Source organism: Anguilla rostrata, chromosome 18 (genome assembly GCF_018555375.3).
Source record: "Anguilla rostrata isolate EN2019 chromosome 18, ASM1855537v3, whole genome shotgun sequence".
NCBI classification, from domain to species: Eukaryota; Metazoa; Chordata; class Actinopteri; order Anguilliformes; family Anguillidae; genus Anguilla; species Anguilla rostrata.
In genome coordinates, this window is record NC_057950.1 from 31,054,333 (window position 1) to 31,067,369 (window position 13,037).

The window sequence follows — 13,037 nt, forward strand, 5'->3', positions numbered from 1 at the left end:
AAGCAGTGTACCCAGCATCTCCAAATCTATCCAAAATGTCTAAATTATGCATTGCTGTGAATCACAACATATTCACATATTTCACTACAAATCAACTGTTTTGACTCAAGAAAATCACTGTTGCATCATTTTCAAGTTGGAATTACAAGCGTTCAGTCCGTACAGTGGTCTAAAATATCTAGGGATCCAGAAACATATCCAAAATCTCTCCAAAATTAAATAAAATGTTTTTTGTCCATTATAAAGCATATAAATGAGCCCCTTTTGAAGGTTTAAGATGAAACATTGCTATCAGATTTAAAAAATAATGCAAAAATATTGTCACACAATGCGGTACAGTACCTAAATGTGTAATAATTAACTCTTGTATGTATTTCTATACTCTGTACTCTCCTATGTTTTCTTGTATGGGGATGGGACGACATGAAAACAATTTTCAACCGTCCACCACGTTTTGGCAATGTTCCAACTCTCACGTCATCACTGTTGCATGCTTCACAAAAACTATTACACTACCATCCAACGCTTACATTACAGTGTGAAATATCCACATTATATAACACCACTAACCTATTTAAAGACACTCAATTTCAAAAACAACATTTGTAACCGAAATATTTTGAGCAGTAATACTTACATAGCAATGATGAAATCTCATCTATGTTCAGTAGATGGGGACAGAGACAGGGTCAATGATACTGTTCTATTCGCTTCTGTTTTGCTCCAGAAAACGATGTCAGCTAGGTCTATCAGCAAACATATGGCTTAGCTATGTCCAGACGTCCTCAATAATAATAGTATTTTCCAATACTATTGGAAAATACTACAAAAAATAAAAGTGTCTCCTCTCTCTCCAAAGGGACATCTCTGCGTAAAACCAATGGTAAGGTTGTATATTTATTCAATATTTAGTCGCAGATATTGACTGTAGAATGATATGGCATCATTTTAAAAAACTTTTCTCGTTTATTTTGTTATTCAGTGAGCAGCGTTTTCACTGCTGTATAGGCATATATTAGGGCTAATTTCGGGTTTATCTTGTTGCTATGACGGAATACGATTTTTTAGTGGTGCAAGAATATTTTTATGAATGCCAAGATAGACAATATTGTCCATTATGTCAAGGGTGGGGGGTGTTTTCTAGATGAGACTGCAGGGAGGGGGTGCATGTTAAATGAACGACCAAAGCGACAATGGTGGCACTGCGAAACTCTGAATTCGGCATAGTTGTCATGTATGGTCTACTTATGAAACTGAAACAACGCGTTTATGTTTTTAACTCGTACTTTGGTTGCAGTAGCACTGAATGTCTGAGTTCAGTAATCTCGGCGTGCCGACCACTAGGGCTTTGCGCTAAGAGGTTAATGTCTGTACGGAATTTACCTTTTGCTCATTTCCATTTATGTCCCCTCGTTCTACTAATGATGTATGTGAGTCCTGCAGGGGTCAGTGCCAAACGAACAGGACGGAGCAGAGCCCTCCCCAGAAAAGGACAGCATTGTAGACCTGAAGTACCATACTCTCCATTCCAATACTCTCCATCCAAACCTGCTCCCCTATGCAGTTCAGCCCTATGCTAAACCGGCAATTCTCACCTCTAGATTATGATCTGATTTTTTGACCAAGCTAACCGTTAAACTTCCTGTTAATCTAGGTCCGATATAGAATCTGTGCATTTGTCAATTTTTTCATTAAATCGATAGCTTAAATACATTTTATTGATTGTGAGAGCAGCTTGGATGGATTGCTATTATAATTTCATTTGGCCTTCAAATATATCCCATGCTTGTTCGATGCGTGCTTTACAGCACATGAGTTTTCTTCACCCTTTTTTTCGATTTCTGACAAGACAGGGAGATGCAGAAAAGGAGTTCCTGCCCGGACACGTTCTCAATCACACGTGGCGTTCGCAGAGGTGAAAGAGGACCCCGAACCCGGTCACCCCATTAGGGTTATTGATCCCCGGCGCCGGGATGCGCGGCAGTGAGGTCACCCCTAACGACCGCGTGAAATTTGGGTTCACCTCACCCCCGCCGTCGTCCGTCAGGCAGCGGGTGACGGGCGGTAATTACGAGCGGCGTCGGGACGCTCGGGTGCCTTCTGCTCTCATGAGCAGACCGGCAGGGTAACAACGCCGCCGGTGTCAAAGCCGGTGAACGCAAGTGACAGCGGCGTCCGAATCCGATGGGGAAATAGCTTTGAACACGTGATTTTACTGGTCAGTCACGGGGAAGGATCATGCAGAGGTCAGCTCACAGAACATGGAGTCGTGAGCTTCACCGAAACAAAGTTAATAGCACAGGCAAAAGGAAAATAAATGAGAAAGATGGTATATTGCTTCTGTATGGTGGAGTCTCCGAGTGAATTTAACCCCACTGTGAACCAGAGGGTGGCAGGTGAGTGAGTTCCCCCACTGTGACATCATCTTAAAGAGATGGCTTTTAAAAGAAACTGTCATTCTGTTTTCTCTGTTAATTAACCCTGTCACAATGCGAATGTGAGCGGTCAGTTGGCAGTAAACCCACTGGAGCGTAATGCTGCAATTGTTTGGTTACATGGCATAGACCCGGCTCACCAACTATTTGAAAAGAAATAGAGAATATTGGGACTGCAAAATATATATATGGGTTCAAAATATATGTCAATTTTTCGTGTGTATGTGGCATTTTGATTGGCTGGTGTAGCTAAATGTCCAATTGGGAGACATATTGTTTGTGGGCCTGGAGCACTAGTGATGATGTAATGGGCAGGGTAAAGAAAAAGAAGAAAACAAAATGTTTGGCTTTATTGTGTGGATGTGTGAAGCTGTTTGTGAATTCTGTCTGTTGACATGAGGTCAGAAGGTACAGAAATGAATGTTTTTTAAGGGCTGAGTGTCTGTGGTCATTGTGGTTATTTCTGTTGGGAACCCTGAAAAGTAGCCAAATGTCAGTGCTGTATAGGTATGGGGCATGCCGCCCCACCAAGGCGTAACTTGGCGGGATCTGCCACCCCAACGAGAGAGAGAGAGAGAGAGAGAGAGCAATTGTTTCCTTCAGCTGGGTCAATACTCAATGTTCTCTGCAGCAAAGTAGAAATGAAAATTAAACACTGCAGATTCGCAGAAGCAGACAGAGCGATTATAGGAACCTTTTCTCCTGTTAACTTTGAGATTACAAGTCAAGGTCAACCGATGCAAATGGGGTCAATCATTTGAACCCTCTTAATGTTTAAAATGATTTAAGGCTTCATTTAAAATACTTTTTTTTTTTTTTTTTACCATCAGCCCTTTTATGTACTTTAATGGTTTTAATTATAAAGGTGATACATTTAACAGCTGTTTGATGAAGCCTGAAATATTGTGTGTGTCACTGGTATGCTTCAGGTAATATCTGATCAGCTCCCTATAGTGAATCAAGCACTTTAAATAAGGCCTCTGGTTAATTCCATTAATCAGAAACAGAAAAAAAAGAAAAATGTCGTGCTTCTGACAGTTCCTGTGGCTGTAAATTCTATAGCTCTTTTCTCTGCATGAATTGATCTTGTACTGTTCTTGGATTCAGAATGGCTCTAGGAGGTTAGGAGGGTGGATGAGCCTGTGAAAATGGCAACGGTTTAGCCAATAAAACCGTGTTCCAGTAGATGTATTAATATTAATATGCTGAATCATATGGTGTTATTTGTGATGACAGCAACATCAGTGAATACTGCTGTATTATAACTTAATATCAGTTTGCCTTTCTGCAAGATGCTTGACAACCAATCAATAGTTCTAAAAGCATTCACACTATTTATCTATCTGTAATCACTCATTCACTCTATATATCTGTCTGTAATCCCTCATTCACACTCAATCTGTCTGTGATCACTCATTCACACTATGTATCTGTCTGTAATAGAGTCATTCACACTATTTACCTGTCTGTAATCACCAATTCATACTCTTTATCTGTCTGTAATCACTCATTAACACTATATCTGTCTTTGATCACTCATTCACACTTTCTGTCTGTAATCACTCATTCACACTGTTTATCTGTCTGTAATCACTCATTCATATTTTATCTGGCTGTAATCACTCATTCACACTGTTTATTTGTCTGTAATCACTCATGCACTCTCTTTATCTGTCTGTAATCACTCATTCACACTGTATCTGTCTGTAATCACTCATTCACACTGTTTATTTGTCTGTAATCACTCATTCACACTGTATCTGTCTGTAATCCCTCATGCACTCTCTTTATCTGTCTGTAATCACTCGTTCGCACTCTCTTTTGTCTTTCCAGGCTCTCCTACCGAACAGGACAGGACACGGACAACTGCGACACATGTCGGAACAGCGCCTGCATCATTTACAGGTCGGTGAGGGGAAATGTGTGTGAGGGGAAGTGTGTGTGAGGGGAAGTGTATCTGAGGGGAAGTGTGTGCGAGGGGAAGTGTGTGCGAGGGGAAGTGTGTGTGAGGGGAAGTGTGTGCGAGGGGAAGTGTGTGCGCGTCGGAGGCAGACTGTGCGTCTCGAGTGCAAGCTGTGCTGCCGCACAAGCCTGAACAGGCCTCTGCGCCTCTGTGCCGATGGCGTAGCACTCCTAATAACGTAGCGGGGAATTGGGAAACCCAGGGAGAGGGCCGCGACCGTGAGCCCTCAAGCGCCGGAGCAGTTCTCAACAGTGCTTCCTTCAGCGTTTTTTGGGGAGGTCTGGCATAAGAACGATTTGGGGAGGAGAGGGAGTGGGGGGGGGGGCGGTTGGGATGAACATGTGGGGGGAAGTAAAAACAGAGCGGACCCCAGACAGCGGGGCTGGTCTCTGAGAGAAGGGATAAGCGTTATGAGAACTGCAGTGTCACGCAAAGGCTGGTCCTCAGAGCTCAGAAGCTAGCGGGACGGTACCCGGCTCCGCCCCTCCAGCTCACTGCGTTCAGCGTTTCGTATCTGCAGCGGGCCGTGGTTTAGGCCTGAAACGTGTGTATGTGTGTATGCAAACGCGCATGCTTTGAGCTACGCAAAGGTGATTTCAGGTGTAGTTGCCTTCTAAAGCTTGTCACCCGAGACTCATTCTTGCAGTGTCAAGCTTCGCATCAAGGGGCACTATAGCAGGCAACGACACGATGAAGCAGTCTTCTTCGACTCGAGCTTTCTTCCACTCAGTCTTTCCCAGCTGTCCTGGATCGGGTCCTTGAGGTGTCGGGTTTATTAGCGACACAGGGACATAAGAACGCACGCTGACTATGTACAACCAGGACGTGCGTTTGCAGAGCGGCGTCCCAGCGCTGTCGTTTACGTTCACGTACCGTAGGGTATGTTTCTGGCCTTCATCTCTCTGCGTAATCTTAAACCTGTAGTCGGTCGACCTGTATGCACTTCCTTTATTTGGTCTTCTAACGCTGTCAGTTTTAGAGCATCGTACTGGATTTCACTTGTGCATTTAAGCTGTCTGAATGTAGCTAGTTAAAGACTGGAGTTCAAGGTTACCTGCCGCTGACTAAGGGGTATATTAATGGGGGCTGTTTGTTTGCTGGGGCTACAGGGCTAGCTTCTTATGAAAGATGTGTATCAGATAGAAGTGATCCAGCTAGCATTTGTGTTGCTCTCAGGTGAATTCTGGTTGACTAATGTTAATGTATGTTGCAAATGAATGAAACCGGGTCAGAGCCAATGATCGATTTAAAGGGAGGTCTTCTGCCCCTTCTGTTTTCAGTTCAACAACCACCATTGAATTTAATCCATCAAGAAAAGAAAAAGAAATTAGTGAAATGGAAGCACCATATTGTCCTTAGAAGAATTAGCAACTTTTTGGCATAGCTCTCGCATGCTCTGCTTAAGGTTCACACTCTCAGTCTTTGCAATTGCTGTAAAATGTCATGTTCCCTTACCAGCAATCTGTTGTATTTTTAACATACATCCTTTCACCCCATCCACCTCCCCCCTTAATAGTTCTAAAGAGATAGTACCCTCCTTGCAATTTATGATGTGGGAGGTTAAAAAGAAAATATATTTTATAAATACATATGAATTCTGAATCTAAAGACAGGCACACCATCCAGTCGGTCCCCTGTCCTGCTTTATATCGGCAGTGAAAGGAGCCCGGCGTGGGCTGTTTTAAATCCCGTTCCCCCGCGTTTCCATGGCTTCAGTCTCGGGAAGCGCGGCAGGACGCAGACAGGGCCCGTGCGTGCGTCAGCGCGTATTTACATCGCCGGATTAAGACTGCTATCGGACTCAAAGCGCATTGTGTACTCAAGCTTAATTTCCCTGGGACAGCCATTTGTGCTTTTTCTAGTACACTGAGTGTCAAGGCAACCTGCTTTTTTTCTTTTTTCTTCTTTTTTTGACAGGCTTTTTTAATTTATTTTTTTCTAAAGGGAGATTACCTCGTTCAGAGTTGAGGTGTGGAATTCTTCGGATATTTGCACAGACTTGAATTTTCTAGCTTGATTCCCTGTCCAATCGTGAGCATCCTCATGTAGAACGCTTCTTCAATGTGGCATACCGTGAGGGGGGAGGTAGAAAAAGGTAGTAGAGAAAACAGTAGTTCTGCTAGCCAAACCATCACCTTCAAATTACCATACTACGGCTTAAGAGCATCCAGATTCACTGACCATCTGATCATCATGTCATATGTTGTATACCATTAAGATATGGCCCAGTTTATCTGGCTCTTAACATCTATATCCAACTTTCAGCATGCTGTAATCGAAGAGAAAAAAGCCCCCATTTAATATTAATCATATTTACATTTTGATCAAAGCCTCATCTAATATTATGTATGTTGTTTGCAGTTCATCGATAGGGCAGCTTATATCGACTTAAGCAAATGTATAAATAATGACTTGATTGGTCGATCAGACATAAAAATAGAAATACACTGATCACAGGGACCTACTGTATTTCCTGGTAACCCTGGAGATCGTGATGCCAGGAGGTTGTGACACTGCCCAACCCTGCTCACTTCTATGGTAATGGCTGTGGCTCATTGCAGACCATGGCAGCTGCTGCCCGTTGCCTACTCAAAGGGTTTTGCAAAGGCCCAGCTCTCAAACCGTGGGAGAAACGGCTCAGCCACTGCGTGGTCTCTCTCTCTCTCTCTCTCTCTCTCTCTCTCTCTCTCTCTCAAACCCTCTGGTCAAATGGCCCTTTATCTTTCTTTTGTGGCTTTTTTAGTGCCTTTTGTTTTGGTTTTAAATGTGTTCTTTGGTGGTTATATTCTTTGTTTTGTGCTCCTTGCACCCGGTGAATTCAAGGCAGCATTCGCTGTGTCTGTCGGTTCACCTCCTGACATGGGGGCTGCCCCAAACACAGCATTACAACTGGAGGGAGTTTCCCATTGGCAGGGGCCCCAATATCCACAACAAACAACTGGGGCCCCATGCAGTGTCATGCGCCGCGGGAAGGACAACACATAATAAATAAATAAGTAAACGAATGCGGTGGATTGAGATGATTAATGTAATTATATTCCCATCTTGTGATCTGTAAACTTGGAAAGCTAATGTGACTCAGAGCATTCGCCGCGGTCTAATTAAAGTCCTCCACGACACGAGCGGGGACGGGAAATAACTCAATATATGTTAATGCCACTTCCTTTCTTCTCACTTCTTTGTGTCCTTCGTCTGGCAGCGTCTGTAATCTAATCATCTAATTCCACGCGGCCGCGGCCTAATGAGCTGATTGTACGGGGAGATATCTTTAAAAGGGTCTGACGCGTCGCTTTTGGCAATATTCTCAGCCTTTCCTATTCCTATTCTGTATGAAAATAGGGACGCTCAACAGCATCGATGCGTAATTCACTCACATGGCCTTATACACCCAGATAATAAAACACAGATAATAAAACTACAGATTTTTTGTACAGACTGCAGCGTGTTCAGATATTTATTATTGTTTCTTAGTAAGTTTTCATTCCCCCTTCTGTAATAGTCTGCGCTTGTAATAGTGTCACTTTGTACTGTCAGAAATGCAATCGCTAAAACTCAGGCGAAGGATGAAGAGCAGAGGGGAGACATTGTCTAAATAACAGCTTATAGCATGAGTGTGCTGTACACTGGTAGTCTTCCTCAGTGGGACTCATTTATATCAGGGTAGATCTGATGAGCAGCGGACTTCATTCACGGGAATATGAGTCTCTGAGGGTTGGGGGGAGGGAGGAGGGGTCCGCTCGGAGCTTGCGACTCAGTAAGAAAGCTGTCCTCTCTACGCGTGTACACAGGGTACTTTCTGTTGAGTGTGAGATAGGATATCTGCTTTTCTGTTAGCTTGACAGCTGGTTGTCATAGGTACAGCGGGTATTCCAGCGGGAGCGTTGGAAGTCTGGGAGCAGGCGGCGGAGTGTTCTCCGCACGGATTCGTGCGACAGGGCGCGTGGGAGGAACGGAAAAGAGAGGGGGGAAATATTGACTCTTCGTGTAAGGATTCTCCCTCTGCTCCTCGCACGGTGAGGACAGAAAGGAGGTCAGCGAAGGCCGCGGATCCAAAGCGCGCTCAAAAGTCGCTCTGCGCCGGCGTTTCGGTTGGGGAGTTCGCGGCGAGGAGCGCAGATAGGCGCGAGCCGCGACGGCTAACCGCGTCCCGCGCGGAACAGCGGCCCCCCGACGGTCCGGCGATGCCGATAAGCCGGCGGCGCGGAGAATAATGAACCCTTCATTAAAGCGCTTTTGAATATTTCTCAAAGAGGAGATGATTATCTCCTCACAATGTCCGAGATTAATGAGGCCGGGGCTGGAAACGGAGCCAGCTCGCGTGCGTTTCAGGGCTCCCAGCCCCGGGATGACTGGCTCTGTGCCGATTCTGACGCTCCTGAAGGGGAAAGGGACGGTATTCGGCCGAATAGAATACTGGTTATTTAATGAGTAGAGCTGCAGAAAAAATATAATAATAATGAAATTATATATATATAAGCTTATTGTAAATGCTTGTATATGTCGGTCAGTCATACAAGAACATGATTGAATCAGATAATTACGATCAAATGATTCCTATAGACATCCGACTAGTGAATATGCATAACAGCTGTTTGTCTGTTCTACATCCAGAGCACATTGGTTTAATGTTCATCTGTCTTCCTTCCCTCTTCAAATTCAAGCCAAAATTTCAGACATGAGCACAGTTTCCACTTTTACATGTACATCGCGAAAGCCTCCCATTATCAACCTGCAGCCTCTTGAGTTCTAAAAGCATGCTAATATATATATATATCTATATATTTTTTTACCATTTTAGTATGTCATTGATTTTTTCTTTCCCACCAAGGGGTGCCGGGCTTTCTCTGTTTTGAATATTTCAAATATATTTTTTTCTTCCCTGAGAAAGCTACTTAAATGTTCCACACACACACACACACACACACACTTCGAAATGCGCAGAATCCGTTTTGAGTTTGAAACTTTGATGGAGAAGCAACAATAAAGGGTGATAATCTTTCTCAGTTTCTGCCCCTGGGTATTGACTAAGCTGAATTGTACAGGTTAGTCTTAGATCAGGGCAGTTATGTGTATGTGGGGGGGGGGGGGGTGCATACTTCAAATGGAAAAATGTATCTTAATGTGAATAGGTGCATACTGATAACGTGAGCCCATTAGTGAATCAATCATTGGATAACAAAACAATCAGTAAACAGAGCCCTGCTGAACATCCTGAATTATACACAACATATCTGTTATTATTATTAATAATAATAATAATAATAATAATAATAATAATAATAATAATAAAATGGGACTGAGCAGGCGGTGCATGTGGATATCATTATAACATAGAGCAGCCTAGCATGTAATTGAGCTTTGCCAATGGTCAGTTAAATTTAATGGTAACATTGGCAACAGTAGGTTGAACATTCAAATTTAACTTCCATTATAAATCATTTTAAAAAGATTAAAATCAATAGCTGTTATGTTGTACCGGCATAAACAACAGAAAGTCATGGCACTTTTTTTTCATAAATTGATTTTATTTGTCAAACTGTGTCAGATTTGTCAAGCATGCTGGAGACTAGAGTTCCAGGGAATGTGCAGTGGGATTGTGGGGCAAAGCAATGTTCAGACCTGTCACCTGGCTCCACATTGGCCATGCAATCCCAATAAACTAACAGACCATAATCGCCATAACATCACTATCCGAACTCCAACACACAATAAACCCAATAAAATGAGTAAAACTCACACACTTTAATCCCAACAACACGATTACCTGGACACCAGTGCAACTTCAAACGCACATTTAACATGAATGGAAGTCTGCTGATGTACTCCTATGCCTTAATGCACAAAGACATTTAAACCACTCAGAACCACATAGAAGCGCGCACGCTCGCTGCAGCAGAAGTTTCGTTTCACTGCAGTAAGAAGTCCCACCAGCGCAGGGTAAGTAAGCATAAATGTGCAGTAGGCTTGAGTATTTTCACCCCCGAAATGTACCGATTTGAGCACAGAGGGCGTTATTAAGATTGTGCTGGATATAAGATGTGCCTCCTTGCGTTTAATATGGTTCCCTCTGGTGTCACCTCACGCTGGCTTTTCCCCATAACCAGATTGGATTGATTACAGCTTAATTGCACGCTTCTGTGGGGGTGATTATTGCTTAATAAGAGCCTGCCCGGTGCACTCTGCTGCTGCTGTGCAAGGACACCCCTGGAAATGCAGAGAAGCCAGCTCAGGAAAGACTGCACTATGTGGCCGTGTAGTATAATAGGTGAGGAACTGGTCTCGTAACCTAAAGGTCACGGGTTCGATTCCCTGGTTAGACGCTGCTGTTGTACCCTTGAGCAAGGTATTTAACCTGCATTGCTTCAGTATAAATCCTGCTGTATGGGTGAAAATTAAATGGTATATTAAAAAAAGAAGTGTTAGTCACTCTTGATAAGAGTGTCTGCTAACATTCAGTTTCAGAATTCAGCTTGTGTTATACCTACAAAATCATACCTTTTAGTCAAGTATGGAAATATATAGTACAGTTGCACATGGCTAGGTATTCCAAGTTAAAGTAGTTTTTAAATAAAAACATGCATTTTTTTATATGAAATTATGTTAATATGTACAAAGAGAATCAAAAGTCAAATTTTTATGGTTTCCCTTTATACATATTTTTTAAATGATAGTGCTTCAAATTGCTGCTAGAGTTATTTGCCAATTTCTCTTCAATTTTCAGAAAATAATGGTAAATCATTGACAATTTCCCTACAAATTAAGGTTTTAGATGTTGGCTTCCTGATTTTACTGATGCAACTGTAGGGTACAGCTTTGTTCTCCAAAAACAACTGAATATGTCATGAACAACTGAATATATAAACTGAATAACGTGTGTTTCTGTGGCTGAATGAGCACACACGTGTGTGTTTCTGTGGCTGAGTGAGCTCACAGGTGTGTGTTCCTGTGGCTGAATGAGCTCAAAGGTGTGTGTTTCTGGCTGAATGAGCTCACAGGTGTGTGTTTCTGGCTGGATGAGCTCACAGATGTGTGTTTCTGTGGCTGAATGAGCTCACAGGTGTGTGTTTCTGGCTGGATGAGCTCACAGATGTGTGTTTCTGTGGCTGAACAGGCTCACAGGTGTGTGTTTTTGTGGCTGAATGAGCTCACAGGTTTGTGTTTCTGGCTAAATGAGCTCACAGGTATGTGTTTCTGGCTAAATGAGCTCACAGGTGTGTGTTTCTGAGGCTAAACAGGCTCACAGGTGTGTGTTTCTGAGGCTAAACAGGCTCACAGGTGTGTGTTTCTGTGTTGCAGTGTGGAGCTGGACTTCAAGCAGCAGGAAGATAAACTTCAGCCGCTAATGAAGAGACTGTGCCCTACTGACGACCTGCCCTTCCCCTCCCTGCCCTACCCTCAAGAGGCGTTCACCTCCACCCCAAAACGCAAGTCCAAAACAGAGTCAAAGAAGCACGCCCGCTGGAAACTCTGGTTTCTATGAAAGTCTGGATTTTTTTTTTTTGGATATGGGGAGGAGCTCTTTCAAGAGGTACTTGATTCCTATTTGTCAATCTCTCTGCCCCAGGAGATGGATACCAGTGACCTTGGATACCACCACAAAGGAAAAGTTACAAACCTATGGTTTGGTTTAAAAAATAAATAAATAAATGAATAAATAAATAAATAAATGTTTACCAAGAAATGGAAAAAAAAAGATTTCAACTTTTAACTAATTTCTGGAAGTGGGCTATGGAATAACACCATGGCAAATCAGCTCGCTGGGGAAAAAACATTGGATTTACTTTTTCCTTTTTTTGAAAACAACTTTTTCGGGTTAAAAATGTTTTACACAGTGTGACAATGCAACGGTGTCACTTTTTATTCACTTTGGCACTTGAATTTTTGTCTTTTTCTGCCTGCCTTTTGTCTTTTTTTTTGTCTTTTTTCCTTTTCCAAATGACGGCCATGGTGTGGAATAACCTTTCTGGAATAGAGGAAGAACCAGGGACTGTGTGGAACACATATTTCACTATGAATTACTATAACAGCATATCAACATATAGGCAAAGCACAAACAGCTTTATTTAACGGCTGATTCATAAGCGTATAAACACAGAGTATAAATGTATAAGCATACACATATACACAAAACCCATACACTATAATGCTATAATTATGTGAAATTATAAGAGACATAAAAAACCAGGACATATCCCAGCTCTTTTGGCCCTATCTGAAAGTGATCATAAAATAGAAATAGTGAAAAGTGATTATTACAGGGCTAAGACAGGCAGTGGCATAGCTGCTGATTGGATACAAGCTGGAACTAAACAGCTCTGTTTCCATAGCTACAGTAACGGTTTCCTGCTTGGCTGCTGCAGACACAGTAGATATGCCACAGTTTGGCTTAACTCTATTTTAATAACTATGATTTGAACTGGGAAGTATTGTAGCTCTACGCATACTGAATTTACAGTTACCAACTGTAATATACAAAAGAATGAATAAAAAAGTGCTATTTTTCTATAGATATTTATTATATTACGCAACTCATTGTAATTTTCTAAAAATAAAAAAGTATGTGAAAAGAGATGAATAACTAAAGATAAATCACTTAAAGGTCCTTCGGTTTATCAGGCTGTTGTAGAACGGTTGACTGT

The 13,037-nt window shown here is 42.4% G+C and overlaps 1 protein-coding gene across 2 annotated transcripts in view; it reads left to right on the forward strand.

The window, feature by feature from the left end:
- The window catches only part of LOC135245022 (inhibitory synaptic factor 2A-like), a 37,800-nt gene extending 25,299 nt beyond the window's left edge, over positions 1 to 12,501 (forward strand). For both annotated transcript variants that reach the window (XM_064317779.1, XM_064317778.1), the window contains 2 exons: positions 4,269 to 4,340; positions 11,695 to 12,501. In XM_064317779.1, the coding sequence (XP_064173849.1) occupies positions 4,269 to 4,340; positions 11,695 to 11,878 (256 nt within the window). In that variant the 3' untranslated portion in view covers positions 11,879 to 12,501. The remainder of the gene's footprint in view (positions 1 to 4,268; positions 4,341 to 11,694) is intronic.
- Positions 12,502 to 13,037: the final 536 nt, after the last annotated feature.